The 25,029-nt window shown below is 47.8% G+C and overlaps 1 protein-coding gene across 5 annotated transcripts in view; it reads right to left on the minus strand.

Annotated features, from left to right (window-relative positions):
- The window catches only part of agrn (agrin), a gene marked incomplete at its 5' end in the record, with an annotated part of 228,243 nt that overhangs the window by 71,685 nt on the left and 131,529 nt on the right, over positions 1–25,029 (minus strand). For 4 of the 5 annotated variants that reach the window (XM_079273779.1, XM_079273781.1, XM_079273778.1 and 1 more), the window contains 3 exons: positions 3,527–3,733; positions 6,564–6,788; positions 16,976–17,200. In XM_079273779.1, the coding sequence (XP_079129905.1) occupies positions 3,527–3,733; positions 6,564–6,788; positions 16,976–17,200 (657 nt within the window). Of the gene's footprint in view, positions 1–3,526; positions 3,734–6,563; positions 6,789–16,893; positions 16,941–16,975; positions 17,201–25,029 lie in introns of those variants that run through there. The other variant, XM_079273782.1, reaches the window with a different exon arrangement.

Here is a 25,029-nt window from a genome sequence, read left to right on the forward strand (position 1 = left end):
AAAGTTTTGATTCAACTTTTTTTTTTATCTTACAAATGTAACATCTAACATTAAACAGATTTTTTTGTGTAAAGTTATATTTTTAAATGATTTTGGAAAACTTTTTTGCTCCTTCGTGGAAGTCTATGTGATAAAAAATACTGCTTTATTTTGCTGGTTTTTAAAAAACGTTTGAATCAGTTCAGTCTCTTTCACATTTTGTAGCTTCAGCTTACTGGAAACACTGCTGTCCATTAACACACACACACACACACACACATACACACACACACACAGTAGTGGAGCCGTGTCCTTTCAACGGCCCTCTAAGCAATTGTGATCATTATTGGTGAACGCGCTGCGGAGATGAGGCCCACGTTCTGTGTCTTTCCTGCCAAAATGCATCAGCATGTCACAGCTCAACAGTTTAAAGTATCAAAGTGTCGGCTGCTGAGCCTTTATGAAGGCGCACCGGAGTCGTTTCGTTTTGCACATTGGGGAAGATAATCTTATCTTGATGAAACGTTTTACAGGTTAAAACTTGAGTTGGACTGATGGTGGCACCAACAAACAACTGACCTATCAGTTGTTTGGGAGACAAATAAGAAAGAATGAAAGCCTTTGAAAACATCAGGGTGCCAATGTCCCGCCATTGTTTGGTCCTCTAAATATATATCTGCAACAATACCGATGCTGCACGCACACTTCCATGTTTAGTTGGTGCTGTTGCCCTGCTGTGCTGACATCATATATAGATATTTCTCGCTTTTTAACCAGACTCTGCTTGAAGGCAGGTTGAAATGATGTTCTAATCAGTTTGTCTGCGTGTGTGTGTGTGTATTAGGAGGACAGGCACATGAGAAGTAGGCGATCATCAGAACGAAAATAAAGTCCAGCGTGTGGAAGCGGCCGTGCCGCCTCGTCTGCTTCTCTGGTGACGACTAACATCTTTTCTTTCTGTCACACATTCTGTGTCAGAATCCAAGGCTTCAGACCAATTGGCCCTCCTTTCCTCGACTCTGATCCGCTTCCAGCGAATCCTTCACAGGCTCGCGTGTTCTCGGACGTCTTGAAGATTTGCGGCTCCGCCGTGGCTGTAAGTTAATCAGCCCAGCGCCACGTGCTGCCTCTCAACCCCTAAATTGATGAGCTTTAGATATCAATCAAATAGTTTTCTGTGGGAGGACAGAAGTCGGGGCGTTATAGAGGCGTGCGGTTCGCTGCGTGACCATTCTTTGTGGAGGCGGGGGGGGGAGGGTTGACATTAGGGCGCTGTCACCCACATGAAAAGAGATTTACGACGGCGGCAGAACTGGAGAATTTCATCCGTTTGACAGCTGGCAGGGCGATCGATCAACCCTACCCTCGACGCACCGCTCGGCCAATGAAACGGGGGGGGGGGGGGAAGAGATCGTTATTTATCAAATAATGATAATTTATCAAACTCTTCCCCTTTTTTTCCAACCAGATGTGTGAAACTTTTTTCTGAAAGCCTCCAATCGGCGTGCAGCGGTCCCCGTGCTGACGTCCCTTTGGCACCGCCAGTCACCGCTCCAGAACACGAGCACAATGGAGCACAGTGGAAGTGTGCGTCACACGCTGCACACAGCGCGTGGCAGCGCGGTCAGAGTGGGCTGTTGATGGAATCCCCGACAAGGCCGTCTTTTCAGAGGACGGTGGAGACACACTTTGCATGCATCCCTGGGGTGTGTTGTGTGTAAAAGTCTTTTGCGCAGTGAGAGGGAATATGTAAGTACTAACACAGTAGTAGGACTCATTTTCGTGCATATCATCTGTCTGACTAAACCAACAGTCTCTGTGGGCACCTACGCTCGGCTCTTTTGATGTTTAATTAAAACTGGATCGAGGGGGGGGGGCGTTGTGTTTTGAAAAAAATATGCAAATGTCAATAAAACTGCATTAAAGAAACATATGACCAGTCACCGACGGAAACGATGGAGGAAGGATGAGGAGCGAGAGAGAAAGTGAAATAACTAAACGAGTGAGGGGGGGGGGGTGCTGAGGCACTACTTGCCAGAAATAATGAAACAGAGCAAAACACATAAGAGCTCTCGCACTGCTCGGGGACGGACGGATCGGCCTCTGTCACAACAGCCTCATTGCGGCCCAAACAGCACGCTGCGTCTGCCGCGTGGGTTCGGTGATGGAGGTGTTGTGACGCCAAGCAGCAGGAGCAGTTTGCTCCGGCTTCATGGCGCCTGCTGGGTTACCCGGGTTACCATTGGATGAAACACTTCCAATTCAGCAGGAGGTTCACGTGAAATGGGCATTGAAGTCAGAGGCTATGTGGATGTGTCCTACCTTGAAAAACACATTTTTAAATGGTAAAAATAGAGCCGGTGACTCGTTTTACTTTTAATTCTCACGTTATTTACAGGTTGCATGCAATGAATACTAATATGGTTCCCTGTCGTTTGACCTTCTCAGCCAACCAGGTGCTTCGCCCGACTTTTAAAGTTCTTTTTTAACTTAATCTAAACATAAAAGCATCAGAAATAAAGGATTCCAAAGGATTCGCCTGAATGAGGTCAAACTCTGACCCTTTTATGCTCCGAAAAGGTTTTTAAAAAAAACTAAAAATGGAGCTTTGTGGATTCATCGAGCAGTTGCAAGCTTTTTATGAGATGATGGAGAGAGGGAGTGTTTGGGTGGCAGCGAGGTTAGCATGCTACTGCATGCAGAAAGGAGTCAGAGGTGAGCAGTGGTTAGGCAGGTAGGTGGGAACAGGAGAAGCCTTTTTTTTTAAATGTATTTTTTATTTTTAGTTCGACAGGAAATAAAGCACAGCGAGCAGGGAGAGAGGAAGACTTCTCCAACCTCACGGGTCACATCTTTGCAGGAGGGTGAACAGAAGGAAAGGACATTCACGACACAAGGAGACGGAAGGGAGTGAGTGGACGAGAAAAAGACAGCTGTACAAGACCCCTCCTGTTAGGTTCCTTTCGGAGCGAGGGGAGGGGCTTCACTCATCCGAATCCACCTGGTGAGGTCGCCCACCGGGTGACCCCACTTTTCCACCTGCCGCCCGCAGACAGCCAGGAAGACGACCACACGGACAAAGACAGACAGACAGACTGATTGACGCACTGAAACAAGAAAGAATAGCTTTTTTTTTTTCAATATATAGACATGAAGAGGCAACACACAGGAGACAAAAGAGAGAGGAAAGAGGGGGGGGGGGGCACGCCACAGAAGACGGAGAGCGGATGGAGTTGGCGTTTCATTTTGTGTGTGTGTGTGTTTGGGATGGAGGGATAATGCGTGAGAGGGATGAGGAGATGGATGGGAGGTGAATGGGTGGAGAAGTGAAGGCACGTTTTCTTTTCATAAGGAAGGCACACGTGAGCCCTGTCGGTTTGAGTTACACCCCCGCCCTCCCCGCCCCTCCAGAGAGCATCACCGAGCCATTTCAAACACTTTTCAGCAAAGTACAGACACACGTACAGTAAGCCTGGAAGATAGAGAAGGAAAGAAGTGTTAGTCCTCGTAAAAAGACCCCCTGCTCCCGTCCTTCAGCTCCACTCACCACAGGGCCCCAGGTGCTGGACGGCGATGAGGGCCTTGCTCAGACACTCCACCTTGCGCCGAGCGCAGTCGTTGGTGTGGGTGTGGCCGTCCTTGCCGCACACGGGCTTGTAGGTGCCGTCGCACTCGATGGGATCGCAGGAGCAGCGGGCGCTCTGCAGCTCCACCACGCACACGGCGTTGAAGAGACACTCCTCCTGACAGTGCTCTGGAGGAGAAGAGGGAGAGAGAGAGATGGAATGAATGCCGGATCAGCGAGACGGTCTCTATATCCTGCTTAGGACTGTTCAGAGTTCACCGAAGCATAATTTCCAGACTCGTCAAACCCTTCAGTCGTCTGCTGGCGTTCACTGCGTTCCTCTGGTTTTTCCTTTTAATTTGGCAGCCATCTGTCTGAACACTGATAAGGCTTTTCTTTTTAATGTTTTTAAAGAGCAGTTTCCAACTGCCACTTTTGTAACAGTGTGACGGACGATCACAATAGAGGAAAAGACAACAGAAGATGTCAGCACGCGCAAAAACAAAAGACACCATTTCAAGCATCTGTTGTCGAACCGATTCTCCTTCCCGCTGTGCGACGCTTGCGGGTCCAACCGCGGGGAAATAAATCACTTTTCTTTCACACAGTAATTACATGTTAGGGTGGACTGACGCCTAGAAAGCTTTTCTTTCCGCGGCAGAGGTTAAGCCTTTTGCAGAAGTAGTTTTTAACAGCTCACCAGAAAATGATTATATGTTGTGTAAATTGAGTGGTCGTACAATAAGTCTTCATTCTAAGAAGAGCCTGAGTGACTGCTCACAACTATAGAAAATTGAATTACAAATCAATTTAATTGCATTTAAATAACTGGAACGCATTGAAATGTAAAGCCAATAAAAGCCAAACAGATCAGCCGGCGTGTTGCAGGTTGACAGATGCAAGGCTGGTCCAACAAAGGAAGGAGTTGGTTTCTGCTCACAGCGAGTGTTCATTATTTCACAAGGTGAACAAAAAAGAAGAGTTCAGTTGTTTACTTCAGAACATCTTTCACGCTTCATGCTGTGAATTATCTTGAAGCTGGGAGAATAATATGCCATTGTGACAGAAATGATTGCTCTTACCACACCAGGGACTGGCTGACGCAAACGCGCTCATATTAGATTTCATTGAAATACAGTCGTTTTAGTTTCTGCTCAGGATCAGTTTATCTTTCATTTCAGTTCAGAAAATGACCTCTAACTTTTATTAAGTTGAATGAATTTCAACAACATTGCGATTGGCTGACGTTAACACAACTGACTGGAGATCCAATCTAACTTAATTGTTAAAAGTTCCCAGCCAACTAATACAATTGGGGAACTTAAATGCAAGTATTTTATTTTAAGGTCAAGTTAGAGTCTAAACTATTATATTCATCACATTTTGACTCACTAAGCAGAAATCGACTGTGGAAATTAGGCAAAAAGAAAGAAACGTAATGTGAAATGGCAAATTTGCCATTGAAGTGAGAAAATCCAATTTGAAGCAGACCTCTCTCTGTTCTGGAGGCTTCGCATTTATTTCATTCCTGATCAGTGGATCAAATTTGTACAGCAATTCAATTCCCTCTTCTCCTTTCTTTAAAAGCCCGTCATGCCACACTTAATTACGTCGCCGCTGTATCTGAGCGAGAGGGCCACGAGGATGTGCAATGTCATGGTTGCGAGTCGAAAATGACCATTTGCATTCGCTACCAATTTGTAATTTGCTTAGGGATATGATTTCATGGCTCTCTGTTTCAAATTGAATTATTCTTTCATTTGAAAAAAAAGGGGAAGAGGGGAGGGATTCAAAAAAAAAGAAGAATTGTAACGACAAAAAGTGTTCTTCCACTTTGCTCGCGCACATACTGACACGCAAACAGAGTCAGACCCGGGATTTGTACAATTTAAAGCCCCCCTCGCGCTCCTCCACCGGCCCTGTGAAGCCGAGCGAACGGGGAGAACCGGGGCGTGTCAAAGGACGGTGCATCAGCCTCCATTGTTGGCTGTACCAAAGGACGTCATGTAGTGATCTATTCTCGTCTTTGGTGTTGTCGGGAGACTCGGTTCATGTGCGGGGGGGCTCTCCGCACATGGCTGCCATAAACCAGCCATGCGGCTTTGCGTGGCCCCCCACCGACAACACAGCGGGAACGTTGGATTTCCTCCGATGGCTATCAGATGTACAGTAAGAGCTGATAGCTCTTTGTTGACTAAGGCTTAAAGCCCTGTTCTAATAGCACAGATAACAGCCCTGGAGCTCTTATCAGGCTGGAAGAGGCCGCTAGTAGTGTGGATACAGTACAGACCCCGAGACCGAAGAGTCGTTTCATCTCTGTACCAGCAGGGTGCCAGTAGGGCTCTTAATGCCAGTACACCTGTTTGAGGATGAAATGTGACGCGACAATGTGAAGCAGATGTTTCAGGGCCGTGTTTTTGCTTCGTTGAGCCCTTTACAACCCATCCCGACTATTCCTGTTCAGCTGTGAGGAATTTGGAAACAAAGCTTTGGAGAATGTATTACATCGTCGGAGTGCCAAGCTGCTTGGAAGGTTTCGGATGTGCACTCCCCGACACAGTTCCCTGATTATTTTTGAACATCCTTTTTGAAAATAACCAAAAAGGTCTCATCTGTCGTTACATATTTACGTATAAAACATGTTCACAGTCATGTAGCTCTCCATAGTAACAATAATAATCCCTAAACATTCTGCAATTCACATGCAGAATCTGGAGGTAACGGGGGAAGATTCCGGTATCGGGAGCGTTTGTTTGTCTGAGTAGTATCGACCAATCATGTTCACGCAGGCGGAACTCATTGGCTATAATGCAATGCGGCTGTCGTCTGACTGTGATTTAGCTTTTGATTGGTTTAAAAATAGTTTGAAAACTAAAGCTATTTGGGAAAGAATCCCGACATGCTCTCTATGTCTCTCAACTCTAACTCCAGTCTCACATCTCAAGTTGCCGATCGGACAGTAAACAACGAGCAGCGCACCGAGTCTTGGCCCAAAAAAGCTCGTCCTAACCCCCCTTACCCGGCCTTCTGCATCGTCCCGCGTGGATCTTCCTGAGCTTGACGCCTTTCTGCATGCCCGTCGCTGCCATGGCGCACTCGCTGGGGTAGGTCTGGCCGTTGCTGGCACACAGAGGCTCGTTGCCCGGGTTGCACGACTCCGGCAGGTCGAAGATCTGGATCTGCCGGGTGAGAGCCTCCACCCGGCACATCGTGTTCAGGCTGTTCTCGTTGTCTTTGCACGGGTCTGTGGAGACACAGCCTTTCATGAATTTCACAATTTTAGAGAAGAACAATGAACATATAATGTTAATTAGAGCCTGGGGGATTGAAGGAGAAAGCTTTAACCACAAAAACATCTCTGAGTCGTGGGCCATCTTTGAGTTCTTTGTGGAAAAGTCAGCAATAACACCTCGACAACAGAAAATAGAACACGTGAAAATATAACCGGTGTGTCCTGGCTTTATTGCCTCAAAACTGAGTTTTGGTGAAGCTGCTTGTTGGGATCTAAAGGAGCGTGTTTGGGTTATCAGCATTTAAGAAACTGAATTCTTGACATCAATAGAATTATTGATGTATGTAACAATTATTAATGATTATTAATATAAACGGGGCACCACCCTGCGAACAGGGACCAATAACCAAACGATAAAACTAAGTCTCATAATTAGTAGTCACTCATAATGTCAATAGTCTGCGTATGACTACACATTCAGTGACAGTGAAGGGTTAAGTTCGAGCACAGGCTACTACATACAGTCTTATCAAATACATATGCACAAGTAATCACAGACGACTGCTCCTGAAAGTATAACAGAGTTTATTGAATCAAAATAATAGATGATCAGAATCAATTAATATTGCAACCAACAAACGTTATCATACAATTTTATATGCCTAAACTAAAGAATGAATAAAATGGATGAGAGTGTATGTCTGTGTGTGTGTGTGTGTGTGTGGGTCTGTGGGTGAAAAGGAGGGAGTCTTACAGCTACGCTAAAGACTACAAAGATGGCGGCATCGAGTGACGCTGACCAAAGGGGAGGGGCCTTAAGAACTACAGCTAAAAACTACAAAGATGGCGGAGTCGAGGGACCCGGACAAAATGGCAGTTAGGCTGCTGTATGTACTCACGTATGCCTGGGCAGCACGTGATGTGAGGCGCTCGTTTGAACGAGGTTCCCCAGGAGTAGAACTAGGAGCTATGTGTATGTGCGTGTTTCGTGAAAGGAGGAACGAGAAAAAGGGAGCAAGAACTCGAAGTGAATCACGCTTCGGCGTGCGATGTGGTAGGGAGCCTGAGTGCTGGTTATATCGTGCATAAATATACCGCTGTCGTCTTGGAACTGCCGGTAACTTATGCCGTGATAAGCCACGCACCTCAGCTCACTCACCGAGTCGAGTTAATGAAAAGAGAACTTCCACCCGGAGTGGAAGACAATGAATGAAAATAAATCAAATAAAATCCCAAGCAAACAGTCATAGTTGATACACGAATACAGCGGAGCTTCTCTGCTCCGTAATGATTGCGTAATACCTCAATATCACGCGACAGTCTTAAACACACAAAAACACGGGAATATCAACATATAAATGAATGGCCTGAATTAAACTTAAGTTAATTTAAGCTAAGCTATGCCCAAATGCCAAGAACCTTACTTGTAGATGCTTCGTTGCAACGTGGAAGTGTCCGTGGCAAAGCTGTCCGTTTTCCTCGTCGGGAAGGGGGACAGGGGGGGAGCTTGCGGGTCGGCGCGGCTTTGCAGCGGGCGCTGTGTGTCGCGCGGCGTTGAGCTGGCGCTGTTTCGGTCCGTCGTGGAATGGCTCTGGAGCAAACGCAGACGTGAACTATCCTCGCTGCAGGGAGGACAGTTTAACTTCGGCTGAGACGACGTGGTACGTAGGTCTCCCGGTAATCATCGGTCAGGAGAGGAGCGAGGCTTCGTCGGCTCCTCTGTGCCGGTTTGTGCACAAAATAAAAAGAAGCAGAAAGCACTGAACGAATGCTGATGCAGATTCGTTATCGCGGGCTGTTTCGTCCAGCGAAATGGCTCGTGACCTGACAGGGTTTGATGAGGGTTCGAGGGGCTGTTGCTTCCTCGTGGCCAGCGTTGCGCTGGCGGGGAAAGTTGGTTCTTCTGTGGCCTGGACGGGGGGTGTCCGAGCGAAGAGCCTTGTGTGCCTCCTGTTACCCCGGAGGGAGAGTTGGAAAAAGCTGGATTCTCTGTGGCCTGGACGGGGGGGGGGGGTCCGGGCGAGGAGAGCGGTGTGTGCCTCCTAACTCAACCGAGGTCGAAGGGGGAAAGCTGTGAGGTGGGGGCAGCAGAGAGTTTTATAGAACAGTGGCCGAACCACAGGGGTCCTCGGGTCTCTTGGCTCTCGGCCAATGAGATTGCCGCGGTTACCATGGTTATTTGGGGGGGGGAATTCACACCTGAGTGTGAAATCCCTTTGCTCTCCTCAAACTACAAATCAGGATGAGACCTTTGCTTGACAAAGTGAAGGCCTGATTTCTTTGTCCACAGCACATGTTTAAGCCACATGGTCAGAGCCCAACATCCCCCCTTTGTTCTGAAGAGCGAGGTGTTGGCTTCGGTCTTTAGAGCAAACCAAGGGCTGGCATGTGCATCCATGTGGTGGGGAAACCTGAAGAGGTGAGACAGTCCAAGTGTTCCTGAGACCAAAAGCAGTGGTTAAAACAGGCAGTGTTCATTGTTCATAGAGTTCAAGGTTCATAGTGGTCAAGTTCATGGTGTTCAAGTTCAGAGTTCATTGTTCAGAGTTCATTGGCATCTGGGCAGATGACTAAGGTGGCATCTGGGCAGATGACTTTAACTACTTCTACCTACATCTACTATCATACACAATTCAAATCATAGGTGAGCAAAACATTATTCCCAAATAATTCAATCGCTATTATGATGTTGTGATATTCTAGCATTGTGGCACAGTGTCAAAGAAAGTAACAACCCAAATAAACAAAACAAAACACAAAAGAGAGAGAAGGAAAGAATAGAAAGACAAGAAGCAGGTGAGGGGCAAACAGTGGTTACTGGTTCAACTCCTAGACAGGACTGGAGTCCGTCGGCGGAGCAGTCGTAGGTTGGCTACGTGGTGTTATGAATAGGAGGGAATCCAGTTTGTCTGTCGCTTCTGGATCTATTAGTACATGATATGTGCGTCTATCTCTCTCTGATCGGTAGATTTAGAGCGAGTCCTGTGTCTAAGTTTTAGAATCTATCGATATTGGAGTTGCGTTGCCAAGACTATAGGCCAGAGGTACCTGTGAGGGTTGCATAACAGTAGTGGTAGCAGATTTACAGATTTCGTTAGCACGGCTAGTGTGACTAGCTAGGCTGGTCTCTCGCTGCTCCAGCTGTTGACAGCTGAGCCTTCTCGGATGAGGTCCTGGGTTAAATCTGACTGCTACGGCAGAGGTTATGTCTTCTTTGGTTACTTCTGGTAGAGTCTATAAAGCATGCAAAGGGTTCTCTATGAGAGTGGAGCATCAGTTTACAGTCGCAATGAACGTTTTTCAGGTCATGCAACTGTTCTGGTTGAAGTTGGATGTGTTAGCGGTTAGTGCATGTCTACAGGGTGAGTTGGAGCATGCAGTTAAACGTTAGTAGTCAATAGTAAGCTGCCATTCTGCCGGTTGGTTTCGGCACTGGCGAGATTAGAGTGTACTTCCTGTGAAGTGCATCTCTCTAAGTTTCTGTTGTCAGAGATCCCACCCCCCTCGCGCTGTTCAAGTGGCGAGGGCGGATATCCCCACGTTACCGCCAGCACTCAGGGAAACGTCGCGAACAGTTTCACTCTGGAGTGTGTCATGGCGGGCTGGTGATATCTCCCTCCCCCCACCCTCCTAATTAGAGATGGAGACAGGTCCGGCGCACAGGTCAAGTTCAGTTACCTACGGCACTGGCGACTTGACAGAACCGGCCGATGACTCGGCTGAAAGAAGGCGGTGGCTTTGTTGAACAAGCTGGAGGTGGCTCATGCTGACAGAGCAGGAGAAGAAGGCTTAGTTGACGAAAGATCTTACGAGCTTGGGTGCTCGAAGGGCCTCTAAGGTTGTGGCACCCTAGAGGTGTATGCGAAAAGGTGGGGGAACACATGAGGCTCGTTTCGGACCCGGAGTCGGGTAGAGCAAGAGTGTTATGACCCCCCAGTAAGACTGAAGAATATGTATAGAGATATACATAACGGGCATTGCCTTTGCGAACAAGGTCGCCCAAGAAGGTTGAAGAACGAGGTGCGAAAATGGGAGTGGTCGTTTCCGGACGTGTGCTGAGTTCTCTTCCCCCCCCCTACCATGTCGACTTGGCAGCAGGGGGAAAGGTCACTTGGCTTAGTCAGGTGGGCTGCGAGTCAGCGTTACCTGATGGGTTGCCCTTGAGGGCGTCTTTCACCCCCCTGGTTCCGTTGGTCTTTCGACCGCCAGGGTCGTTTGTTCCTTGGGGGTGACCAGGGCTCGCTAGGCCAAGTCCTCTCGTCGTCTTCCGACGCTAGGTCGGAGTGGCTCGACTGTTGGATGCCTAAGACTATGGCGGTGTCTTCGTACCGATTTGTCGGCCGTCCGCGTGTCTCCCATGCAAGTTGCGCGTATTTCCTAATCTCTGGCATGGTGAGGTTACTCGTTCTGCAGTGCATAGTAACATCGTATCTCACGTTGTCGTGGAGATTGTGCAAGAAAAGCGACTTGAAGGCATGGTCTTCTTCTAGACCTGGGGCGTTACGTCCTTGGAAGTACGCAGATCTCAAGCGCCTGAAGTAGTCTCTCGGAGACTGTAGCCTTTCCTGGGAAATGGCAAAGGCGCCGAGGGTGGCAGAGGCTGGGTCGGTGTACAGGGAGTACTCCTCCCTAAGGGCGTGACACAGGGATGAATAGCAGTCGCGGATGCTCGGCTGGAGCGTTTCAATGAAAGCGTGAACGCTTCGCGCAGTGGTTTTCCACACTAGCTTTAGCTTTTCGCGCGATGAGGGGCGCGATAGGTCGAGGAGGCAGCGATCGATCTCCCTTAGGTAGTCATCGATGCTCGAGTCGTGATTATCGGGATTAAAGCGCTCTACGTCTTTTACCAGAGACTCAATCTGTCGAGTACGCAGGCCTCCAAGGTTGATGGGGCCTGGGCCGTCCGAGTCGTCTGAGTCTCCATACTCGCGATGGTGGTAACGACTATCATCCTCCCTCCCTGAGGGGGATGGGGTCAGTTCTTGTTGCGCGCGTGAACTGCGTGGAGGATTGCGTTGGCCTGAGGTGGTTTTGAAGCCACCTGGGCCGACTAGGACCTGGTGTTGGTCCTCTCTCCTCCTGGTTGGGGATGTCGCTTTCAAGAAATGCAAGGTGGTTCGGGTCTCGGGGAATGAAGGAGCCGAGACCAAGAAATGACTGGGCTGAAAGGCTCGGTAGGGGGTAGCAGTACCTACCGGGGTTGCTGGAACACCTTGAAGTGCTTTCAGTTTGTCATCACTCTCTGATGCTTTAGAGAGTTTTAGGTTGACCTCTCTGAGGTCACTGCGCAGGCTACTATTTTCTGACTGTAGGGCGCTACAGTCACGTGACAACTCCTGAACCTCTGTTCGGAGTGTCCAGATCTCGCGTTGCTGCTCGTCGCTCTGTGCCCGGGTTCGGGCAGCTTGCAGCTGCATTTTCTGATGATAGATGAGCAGTATTTCGCCAATTACGTCCTGAATCAGGCGCTCTCTGTTACCTGCTGGGTTATTTACATAAGCCACCAGCTGCTCTAATTGCTCGTCGCATAGGACAGCAGTGTATTTTGCAAAGTACTCTCTTTCCTTTGCTGTGAGTCCGAGGACATCAGCCACCGCATCTCGTAGTGCGGTGTCTTCTGGAGCTACAGCTCCAGGAATGGGGGATTTCTCGTCGCTCATTCTCTCTGATGAGCGCGACTCCCAGTGGTTGTTAATTCCCTAGTGTTAGAACGGAAACTGTTAGTGTTTACGGTTCTCAGTGAAATGTCTAGTTCTGTAACTTAGGATTTCTACTGTTAGATGTTAATTACTGTTAGTGTTACGGTTCATGCAGGCGCACAGTGAAATGTCTAGCTCTGTGACTTACGTTTCTACTGTTGCTGCTCTGAGGTATCACTACTGCTTTGCAGCCAGAGGTGCGAAAATGCTAATGTGGTTTAGCACTTTGGGCCTGTGACAGCTGTGTGTAACTTCTTTGGAGGGATTTAAGAAAACAAGCAAGGTATTACAAATAAACGATCAAATCTACTACACAGCTGGCTGTTAGTTTAAGAAATGAAACGAATAATTAAACCTGGAAACGAAATAAAATTTCGAGAAGGGAATTAAAGATTAAGATTAAAAATCTGGATTTAAAATCAAAAATTTAATTACAATAAGACAAGATTTTGAAGATCAAAGCCTACCTATTTTGGGAAATAAGTTTCAGGAATTTGGATCATTCAAAAGAAGAAAAAAAAAAAAAATTTCGAAAAAAAATATTTTTTGGAAAATTAATTATTCAAAAATAATTATGGATTAATGTGCATATATACTGTAACAAAACTGGAATAACGTAGCCTCACACGGGGCACCATTATGTTGGGATCTAAAGGAGCGTGTTTGGGTTATCAGCATTTAAGAAACTGAATTCTTGACATCAATAGAATTATTGATGTATGTAACAATTATTAATGATTATTAATATAAACGGGGCACCACCCTGCGAACAGGGACCAATAACCAAACGATAAAACTAAGTCTCATAATTAGTAGTCACTCATAATGTCAATAGTCTGCGTATGACTACACATTCAGTGACAGTGAAGGGTTAAGTTCGAGCACAGGCTACTACATACAGTCTTATCAAATACATATGCACAAGTAATCACAGACGACTGCTCCTGAAAGTATAACAGAGTTTATTGAATCAAAATAATAGATGATCAGAATCAATTAATATTGCAACCAACAAACGTTATCATACAATTTTATATGCCTAAACTAAAGAATGAATAAAATGGATGAGAGTGTATGTCTGTGTGTGTGTGTGTGTGTGTGGGTCTGTGGGTGAAAAGGAGGGAGTCTTACAGCTACGCTAAAGACTACAAAGATGGCGGCATCGAGTGACGCTGACCAAAGGGGAGGGGCCTTAAGAACTACAGCTAAAAACTACAAAGATGGCGGAGTCGAGGGACCCGGACAAAATGGCAGTTAGGCTGCTGTATGTACTCACGTATGCCTGGGCAGCACGTGATGTGAGGCGCTCGTTTGAACGAGGTTCCCCAGGAGTAGAACTAGGAGCTATGTGTATGTGCGTGTTTCGTGAAAGGAGGAACGAGAAAAAGGGAGCAAGAACTCGAAGTGAATCACGCTTCGGCGTGCGATGTGGTAGGGAGCCTGAGTGCTGGTTATATCGTGCATAAATATACCGCTGTCGTCTTGGAACTGCCGGTAACTTATGCCGTGATAAGCCACGCACCTCAGCTCACTCACCGAGTCGAGTTAATGAAAAGAGAACTTCCACCCGGAGTGGAAGACAATGAATGAAAATAAATCAAATAAAATCCCAAGCAAACAGTCATAGTTGATACACGAATACAGCGGAGCTTCTCTGCTCCGTAATGATTGCGTAATACCTCAATATCACGCGACAGTCTTAAACACACAAAAACACGGGAATATCAACATATAAATGAATGGCCTGAATTAAACTTAAGTTAATTTAAGCTAAGCTATGCCCAAATGCCAAGAACCTTACTTGTAGATGCTTCGTTGCAACGTGGAAGTGTCCGTGGCAAAGCTGTCCGTTTTCCTCGTCGGGAAGGGGGACAGGGGGGGAGCTTGCGGGTCGGCGCGGCTTTGCAGCGGGCGCTGTGTGTCGCGCGGCGTTGAGCTGGCGCTGTTTCGGTCCGTCGTGGAATGGCTCTGGAGCAAACGCAGACGTGAACTATCCTCGCTGCAGGGAGGACAGTTTAACTTCGGCTGAGACGACGTGGTACGTAGGTCTCCCGGTAATCATCGGTCAGGAGAGGAGCGAGGCTTCGTCGGCTCCTCTGTGCCGGTTTGTGCACAAAATAAAAAGAAGCAGAAAGCACTGAACGAATGCTGATGCAGATTCGTTATCGCGGGCTGTTTCGTCCAGCGAAATGGCTCGTGACCTGACAGGGTTTGATGAGGGTTCGAGGGGCTGTTGCTTCCTCGTGGCCAGCGTTGCGCTGGCGGGGAAAGTTGGTTATTCTGTGGCCTGGACGGGGGGTGTCCGAGCGAAGAGCCTTGTGTGCCTCCTGTTACCCCGGAGGGAGAGTTGGAAAAAGCTGGATTCTCTGTGGCCTGGACGGGGGGGGGGGGTCCGGGCGAGGAGAGCGGTGTGTGCCTCCTAACTCAACCGAGGTCGAAGGGGGAAAGCTGTGAGGTGGGGGCAGCAGAGAGTTTTATAGAACAGTGGCCGAACCACAGGGGTCCTCGGGTCTCTTGGCTCTCGGCCAATGAGATTGCCGCGGTTACCATGGTTATTTGGGGGGGGGAATTCACACCTGAGTGTGAAATCCCTTTGCTCTCCTCAAACTACAAATCAGGATGAGACCTTTGCTTGACAAAGTGAAGGCCTGATTTCTTTGTCCACAGCACATGTTTAAGCCACATGGTCAGAGCCCAACACTGCTTCTAAATAAACAATGATAGACCTGTAATGTGTCTCAGACCAAAAAAGCATGCTTTGGTCTGGTTGGATGTATTCACTGTTGTTTGTTCAGTAAAGCCAGAGAGAAGAGAACAGCAGAGAGGAGAAAGGAGAAGACTAAAACAAAACAAAAGGGAAGGGGAGACATGATCCTCCATCACTGCTGCTCCACAGATATTATCAGTGGCCCAGCAGCTGAGAGCTGCTCGGACTGGGACCTCGAATGTGAAGGGGAGACAAAAAGAAATGGATGAAGTGACGGTCGGTTTGATATGCTCCCTGGCACCTCCCTCCTTCCAGCGGCGAGCGTTCGGTCTGGCACGCTCGGCCGTATCGGTCCGTGATCTTAATGGAATTGGTTTGTGGATGTGTGGGACGGGGAGGACGTGGGGAGGGGGGGTGTTTGCTCCTTGAAACAGGAGCCCGAGCTTCATCCTGCCCGCCATGCTTTCAGCATGTGGGAAGACAAAGGATTTATGTAGCACCCGTGACGCATCAAATCGCTGCCAAGTCATTCAAGACACGGCGAGGATGAAACACCCTATCGTCAGGAAAAGGAGTAGAGAGGAGGAGAAGGAGAAATGGTTTCCAAAAGACCTCTAGCAGGGATACAAAGAGCGACAATGCGGGGACCAAAAAGGACAGAGCGCTTTGGCTGCGGCCGGGCTGGGAGGCGGAGTGACCGCGGCCTCGGGTTGTATTCTAGCAACACAATGCAAAGGCTTGCAGAGAGCAGCAACCGAGCGAGGGGGGGATTTATCGTAATGCAGGCAGTGTCTCTGCATAACGCAGTGCCTCAGCCGCCAGCCAGACCATTATCTGAGGGAAAGACCATTACCTCCCATTAACTGAGAAGAACTGCTTCCAGGATCCATGCTCTCCTCCCGCTGAGCAAGTAGGGTAATTACAAAAAGAATGGCCTGTTTGCTGTAAAAACTAGCAGCGCAGATAAATCAACTTCATTTGTCTGGCTGCGGCTAGCAACCTGAAATAGCCGGGGCTTCAGATGAAACGGCTGCAGGAAGATTTAGAGGACCATCAGGGCCGACCGGTCCCCCGAGCCGCGGCCCTCCCCCCGAGGGAGGACGGGGCAACTCGGGTCACTTTGGCCGACTCTGGCTGGATTTATTCGGCCAACCTTCCGCCGGCGGACCTGCACATCCATCTCTCTTTCCCCACCACTCCTCCGCTCCGTCTCGCGGAGGCTCCCGCTGTTTAGAGACGGAGCTTTATTTTCCTGCGTTTCATTCTTTCCCCTCCATCTGGCTCAAAACAAACAAACACAAAAAACTCAAGAGTTGAACGCCTTGGGAGTAAACAACTATCGCCTGATGATAACAAGGATGAGCCCAAAAAAAAAAAAAAAAAGAAAGCAAAAGAAAGCAAAGGCTGGGCCTGATGAAGAAACGACAGCTCTGAAGACCCACTTATAGAAAACAACAATTCGCACCGCAGGAGTAGCTGTGCGAAGTAGTGAAGCGAAGCAACCTGAATGAAAAATGAGAATTAGCAGAGGCCTGCCGTAAGTAAGTGGGCTATGTGAAGGAGAAACAACAAAAGCCAGAGGTAGTAAACAGAGTGCAGGGAAGAAAACAGAGAGGAGCAGAGAAGGGAGAGAAGGGAGAGCCATCTATCAAGCAGAAATGCCAAACATTAGCATCCAGGGCCTCAAATCTTCTGCTTTTCCCTCGCTTACTGTTTATCCAATTTATCACCGAGCACATCTAAAGGTCTTGAGGAACAGCGATGGGCGGTGTTAACGCGAGGAGAGAGCTCACCGCAGGGCCCCTGGTACTGCACCCGTATGTTCTTCTGGTTCTTGCAGGCGTGCTGGTGGAGCTCGCACTCGTTGCGGTAGTCCTCTCCGTCGCTGCCGCACACCGTCTGCTCGCGCTTGCCCTCGCAGCCGAGGGGGCACATGCACTTCGCCGACAGGCCGCCCGTCGACTGGACGCAGGTGCTGCCGTAGCTGCAGGCCACGTCGGCGCAGGGGTCCTTCAGAGCTGCAGGGGGGGGAGACATGAAAACAAGGTTTAGTGAAAGAAAAGCAGAGGGGTTCCCACATTGAACAATACACCTGTCAGACAGTGTAGTCCGGGACACTCACTGCTACCGCACGCTGGAGGGCACCTTGGATGACAGGCCGCTTTTCTACTTAAGTGGCTCCCGGTGCACCTTTTTGGAGTTATTCCAGGTGTGAAGAGCTACTTGACACCCTTGGGTGAGGAACGCACTGCCACGGGCCGTCTCCTGGCACAAACCAGTTTCAGTTTGCGTTTCATTTCGCAGCGGAGCAAGAATTGATATCGGGAGCTCTGCATTCACAACACATTCTCTATTGATATGCTCAAGCATGCTTTCATCGACACGGCTGAAAACCGACCCTCTGACTATTTACCTTTCCACAAATGACACAGAGAGAGAGAGAGAGAGAGAGAGAGAGAGAGAGAGAGAGAGAGAGAGAGAGAGAGAGGGACAAGGGGGAGAGGTGTTCCTCCCCCCGAGGACTTTGCTTCCACTCTAATTAAACATTGTGCTACTTGTCGCTGAGTGACTCATTCCAATGATGGGACAGGGTGACGGGGGATCTTCACCGTGCTCGACAACAAGGCGTCGGTGAGATTACAATCGCTGTCGTCTCGGCTGCGTGATGCATATTTATTACCGTCGCGGACAAACATGCTCTCCTGTGGCAGCCTTCTCATTTCCTAAGCTCGCCACTTTTAGAATAAATATTTACCCGTGTCTGATATTATCCCCTCTTTTGTTACAGCCGACATGAACGCATTTAATTTAAAGAGGGGGGGGGGGGGGGGGGGGGGGGCGTATATTGAAATTCCTTGCATTTCGTTGTTGCCGGGACCGGAATGCAGTGCTGAGAGATATATTACATTGTGGATGTATAAAGAGACAGGAGCGCTGCAAGGAGAGCTCTTGATCAAAGGATACACCCCCCACCTCGCCTTCGTGACACATCCTCCCCCCCCCCCTACTTCTTCTTCCCTCCTGTCAAGTCCTTTTGAGGTTTGGTGCGTGAGACTCGTTAACGAAGACTTCTTACATTTGTGCTGTGCTGCAGCGGGAACTGACTCCAGACCCAATTTATGACAAAGACACTTCAAAAGTAACTTCAAAATAAAGCAGCCAAATTACAGCTCGAACTGAGGCAGGTTGCTGAATCTCAGACTTGCTGAAATCATAAGCCCATTGTGAGCCATGCATGGGGGATTAATGGTCTAATCACGCGAACAATGACACAGTGGTGGCCCCTGTTGGAACCCAGCGCTGCGGTAATGACCAGAGCAGGTAAAAGGTCAAGTGGAATCACAGCAGCAATTACACACAAGTCACAATCGCTACAGATTGTTGAACTTAGTACCGGGAGACTCGGCCGTACTGTTTTGATGCACCTGCTCCGCTACACGGTGCTTCTTCTCAGATCGATTACGGTTTCCGTAAAATGGCTGCTTATTAAGGCGTGGACGAGGAGGAAGATGAGGGAGATGAGGGAGAAGCCCGGCGATACCCTATCACCTGTTTGCTTCGTGACAGTAAACAGCTCCGTCCTCGCACTTCTTGATCTCATTAAATAATAGCCCGGGCTTCCTCTCTCCCCAGCCCTCTTCTCCTCCGAGCGAAGCTGGCGTGTTGACAGCAGAAGGAGGGGTGGGGGCGATAGTGAGGAGCACGGGAGCTAGGTAGAATAGAAAGGAGGAGGCGGGGGCTCCTGATCTGAATGCTAACAGGGGCCGATTTGGATACGAAGCGCGGCCTGGATGGGGCGTTAGTGCAGATAAGCCTCCCCTTTCTCAGACAAGCAGGCAAATTGCCTGGGCGAAATGTGATCGGTGTAACAAGACCCCGAAGAATAGGGGAAAAAAAAAGAAAAGCACACATCCTCACCACAGCAAACTTCAGGGAGTTTATCAGGGAGTTTATAGTCACGCTTATATTTTCTCATTATTATCGTGTGAAAGGTGGCACGAGAATAGGAGAGAGAGGAGAGAGCCGAGAAAGCTGGCTTCGCAAAATTAGAATGATCCTGGCTGCCAATTAGATCAGTCTCCCTCGCCGGAGTAAAGCTCAGCGAGGTTTAGGCTGCAAAGATAATGAGGGAATGAAAAAGAAAAAAAATGCAGATAAGGATAGAGATGGACGGGAGAGATAAAGACACAAAGTGACACTGAAGCAATTCCAGCACAAACGGAGGTGACATCTCAAGCTCATGACGAGGGGAGGGAGGACACTCGGCATTCTGGGGGCCCAATTAAAAGAATGACCCGTAACGTATCTGCAGGTATGTTTACGTCACCGCTATGTCGATGATCCGGTTCCATTTAATTGGCTCTTTTAACGGAACAATTGCTCCGAGGCGTGCATCATTTGAACGGACCTTCTTGGGATGTCTACAGTCAGCAGGTTAGCTTCATTTGAATCAGAGCGTCTGCTTCGTGAGCCCTTCGGGGACGCGTAGTGACCGGAGTATACTCGCGGGCCTGATTGTGAATTCATGTGCCGTGGCGTTTCCTGGATACCCACCTTGACCTCGACTCCCTTCCAGCTGCAGATATAACAAACTTTCAAGGAGGACTTTAAACCGAATCTGTTGAGAATTGTAATATCGGAGGTGGGTGACGTCTGACTGTAAATTGGGGCAGGAAGAGGGGGGGGGGATTACGGTGATCCTCACCCCTCTCATCTCTCCCCCTGGCAGCCAGCAGACAGCCAAGGCAGGTGGGGGAGCGCTGCGTCTCTCTGATCCACTGTTTTGTGCTGCACTTTATGAATGCTTCATTAGGGACAGGGAGCTGTCGGCGCCATGCTGGCTTTACCTGACGCCCTGCCGCCACGGCACCGCCAGCAGCCCAGATGTGTGTGTGTGTGTGTGTGTGTGCTCATATATGCCAGAGCACGTTTGCAGGCAGCCATGGAGTTCAGATAAGTCTGCAAGCGATATGTATGCATGTGCATCTGCGCATGCATGCGTGTGTGTGTGTGTGTGTGTGTGTGTGTGTGTGTGTGTGGTGCTTCCCGTTGTGCTGTTAGTGATAAGGGAGGGAGCAGGGGGTTGGAGCTAATCAAATGCAATGATGCGATGTCGGGGGACTTGGCAGTGTGTGTTCTAATCAAGAACACTCCCCCCCCCCCCATCACCAGCAGGAGGAGGAGGAGGAGGAGGAGGAGGAGGAGGAGGAGGAGAAGAAGAAGACACAGACAACGTGACAGAGGAGGAGAGAATCAAACATTCACACATTAATAATAAAGGAATAATTCAACATTTTTGAAAGTGCTAGTACACTTATTTGCCTTCTGTCTGAGAGTGAGGCGTGAGCCAAGCTACCTATCTCCCCCTTTCCTTATGCTAAGCTAGGCTTAACACCTGACTCCAGTTCCATCCTCGAAGCTCCGCTAATCAGCGTTTACCAGCTGCTCGTGTTGTTTTCAGCTCGTGAGTCTGTCTGCGTGTGTCATCGAGGCAAAGTGTGGCCTTGAGACACATACTGTATCTGGGAACTCCCACAGAAGAGGTTTATAGTACTTTGTCAGGCCGTGATATGTCAGGGGTGCAAGATGCAGTCAGGAAACGTTACAGGTGTGTAGTCGAGATCAAATGAGTCACACACACCCACGCACACACACACACACACACACACACACACTTTATGGGGTTGGTGGAGCAAAAAGGAGAGCAGAGAAAAGGCAGCAGTATAATGCATGTTCTATACAAGGGATCCATGCAATTAAATAATGAATGCAAGAATCAACAGTACACTACAGAACTGCAGGTTTTACTTCACTTTATTACAATGGTTCTATGCACAAACAGCTCAACTAAATTATCAAAACTGTTCTAACTGTTCACGCTTTGTCCAGAAACACTGTTTACTTTACGTCATTTTATTTTCTTGTGTGTGTGTGTGTGTGTGTGTGTGTGTGTGTGTGTGTGTGTGTGTGTGTGTGTGTGTGTGTGTGTGTGTGTGTGTGTGTGTCGGATATCTGTGTTAAAATGGACGCGGTATATGCCGTATCATATAATGAGCTCAGAAATGTTGCAAATGATGCATTATAAAGTAAGACAAATGAATACATGAATAAAAATGATAAGGAAAAAAAGAATATTTGATTGACAAGCAATGCTGGGGAAGTGAATTGCATGAAGACCACAACAATGAGCACTTACCAAAACGAACAATAACAAAACTATATAAAGATGAGGATGGAGAGAGTTCAAACAAAGATGGGGACAAGCAAGCAGAGGAAAGGCTTAAAGTGGAGAGGTGCTGTGGAGAGAAGTGTGCAGAGGTGAGATAAGGGAAAGAGGGTCAGAATGAGAGCAAGAAAAAAGGCAGCGTGGAATGATCAGAAAATGAAGAAGATTAACGGACGAGATCAATACGGACCGAGATCCAAGAACTAAATATGGATGAGAATGTGCAGCCAGATATCTCAACCAAGTGATGAGGAGCAGGAGGCGGGGACTGAGGGAAGGCCAAAGGATTAACAGTCCTGCACACCTCTCCAACATGCCGGCCGTGTGCGCACACACACACGCACACACACACACACACACCACCTTCATTTTCTCTTCTGTGGGGGCCAATGGCTGGAAGATGATTCTCTGTGTTTGATGTAGTTCTTCAAAGCGATCCATTGAACTGCAGCTGTTGCTCTCTTTTATACGCTTTGCTGTTTTACCCTTGAGAGTGGAAAATGAACCGCGAAAAAAAAAAAAAAGCCCCCATCATAAACCAGTGGCCACACTCACAGCAAAGTAGTGTTGTGTGTGTGTGAGTGTGGGGCGGAGGGTGTGTGGGATGTGGGCAAAGCAAAACCGAGGTTAAAAACACTTTTAAGGGGACAAAGAACGGCGACATTCATTGCTGCACTAAAAAAAACAAACCCAGATGAATGTTAAAGTAAAATATAAACGACGGATGATAACGCACTCAAACGTGGCGACGCCGTAAGGTCTTGTGATTCCAAAACAGACAATTTTGAACGGGATAGCTGTCATTTGGCAGTGGCAGATACCTCGCGCTTGAAAAAGTGCAGCGAAGCGCAGGTGGGGGCGCTGAAATGCCCATTTATTCTGCTGCGTGATGGCAAGAAGGCAGGACGGGATTAAAGTGTCTGGATGTGGCATTTATGACAAACACAGAGACGGAGATGTGCAGGTGTCCACTTAACTTCTCTGGTTAAACATCAGCGAGTGGTGTAACACACATTTAGAGACGCTTCCTCTGAAGGTCACTTGCAAACTAAAAAGAGCGTTGTCATAGCGTAACGTTAGTGTTAACAGCATAATAACACAAGAGGGAACTCGATCTTGTCTTGCCCCTCACAGCTTGGTGACATTAAGGCCAGATTGGAGAGTTTCTTTCTGGACCAGTTTGTTGAAATGAAAGAAATGACTAAATATATATATATATATATATATTTTGTGTAAATATGTAACAAACAACAAGTGAAACCCAAGTACGTTGTTGTATAATCAGTCTAGGATTTGTGTACTGACATAGGTCAGATGATGTCCACTCTGTCAAAACAAAAGTGACTTACTTACAACTGCTCTTATTTCTGACCTATAACCCAGTCCTCGAGATGACAGACGAGAAGACACAAGCTGATGGACAGTCTCTTTAACCTCAGGGCCGCCCCGTCACCTTAATGGCCTACAGGGAACAATAAGTATTACATATTGAAAAACTGTCCGTGCTTGGAGAACGGCTCAGGCCTTTTGAATGAAGATCTCCAGCCTCATTTCCACCTCATGGTTCGACTCGTCTCGACTCACTTTTGGTACCGTGTCCTTTTTCTCTGTTTCGTTTACCACTGCAGATAGTTCCCCCCCCCCCCGTGACATTATCCTCAACGCAACACTCTACACGTCTGCACTTGGTCGCCATCTTTTCATTTTTCATTTGACCCTTTTCTGGGTCGAGTAAATAACTAAATATTCTCGTTACAACTCCCTCTTGAAACCCCAAAAAGTGAATCGAGTGAAGCAACAGTCAAAATGTGGCATTGGTGCCAAAATAAGTCGGGGGGGGGGGCTATTAACTGCTCGTTTGTTTACCTCTTGAAGGCCGGGACTCCAGATAATCAATAATGCATTCATGTTGTTTAAATTGTCGAGCTCTACACCGGCCACCCCTGGATCAAACTGCAGTGAGATGAAACTCCATTAGCCGATTTAGCACTATGTTTATTTACATTTATACCACAGCTACGGGTCACTGATGAAATGTTTTCATCACTAAAACTTCACTGAGAGCAACAAACAAGACAAGTGTCTTTAGTGTTCATCAAAGTTTAAAAGCTGAATGGGTCCAATGCGCAAAAACACCTTTGTGCCCACAAACAGGATGAAAACAGAGAACCAACGAGCTTGCATCAGAGAGAGAGAGAGAGAGAGAGAGAGAGGGAGAGAGAGAGATGTATTCAGAATGTCATCCCGGCCCTAGAAAGAGGCACGAGGACTCATTTGGCCTAAGTGGCGCATATGCCACAAGTTTCCTTTCATTACATCCTGATTAACGGGAGCCGGTGGTGGTGGGGAGCCAAAACCGGCACTGATGTGCAGCGAAGCGTCGGCTTATCATGCTTGGCCTTTGCCATGAACGTTCGCTAATGACCGATGGCCGCTGGGCGCAATATGCTGTTCAGAGCTGCCGAGGAGTCGGTCACAGAAGGCGTTGAGCCTCAACGCGAACACGGGCAAACATCTGTGTGAAGACAGGCAGTAGCAACACGCAGTCCTCATGCATGCATGATCAGCACTTTAAGGCTCATAATTATCTCCGCCGGGGGATTGTGTATTTGGTGGTTTTGTGCACGCGTGCGTGTCTGTGTCCGTCTGTCTTTCCACGGCTAACCTAGCACACTGCTGAACCCATCAGCCGAACACTTTTTGTGCTCATTTATGAGCTGTGTGCAAAAGGGCAACCTCTCGTGGTTGCAGTGTTTCCAACTTTTTCAAACACATATTTTATTGACAGTTTTCTCGCGTCATTGACCGCCGACTCCTTAATACTCTTAACCGACCGGAAGGGGCCGTGAGTGATAAAGCACTGCTTATATTTGGACTCTTCTTTACGCTGTGAGTTAGAAATTGTTCCTCTCTTGATTTGCACGCCAAAGTAAGACAGTTGCAGAGTTTATATTTTTTCAAATCGAACGTCACAGCAGCGGTTGTTGCAGAAACACCTGGCGGAGATCTGCACTCCACTGAGTGCACTTTTTCTAGTTCACTCTGCTTTATCTCTGGTCCCCACAGTCCCATATAAACAAATGTGTTTTACAGCTCTCTGTCACGTCCTGATCTAAAAGCTATTACATCTATAGCCATTTCATTAAAGCTGCCCTAAACTCAGCTGCCCTTAAAGTCAGCGTTCCCTACCAGAAAAAAAGATTTCCGCTGAAGAAAATGAATTTAGTTTTCTTTTTATGAACTGCATATGAACTATGAAGAGGCTGCTCACAGGTCATACAGCAGCTTGTGACCTGGCTATAAATGCTCAGAAGCCAGGCCGACTTTGTCACCACTTTTTCAGTGTTTTTGTGTTCTTTTAAATCAACTGAAGCAAAATCAGCAACAGCGATAAGAACCTCATCAACACAAGAAAATTGTCTCTTGGAATCAGAAATACCACAATAATGAGCGCTTGGCACCAAAGATTGAGGCTGTAATTGAAAAAATAAGAAATATCCAGTGGATTATAATTTAAAACTTCTGTAAAAAAACATGCTGTTTATCTACTTCTGTCTCTCTCATACACACAGATATTTACAATCAGATAAAAATCAGCATGCCCATTTCAGCTTTGCAATA

Source organism: Melanostigma gelatinosum (assembly GCF_949748355.1).
Source record: "Melanostigma gelatinosum genome assembly, chromosome: 8".
NCBI classification, from domain to species: domain Eukaryota; kingdom Metazoa; phylum Chordata; class Actinopteri; order Perciformes; family Zoarcidae; genus Melanostigma; species Melanostigma gelatinosum.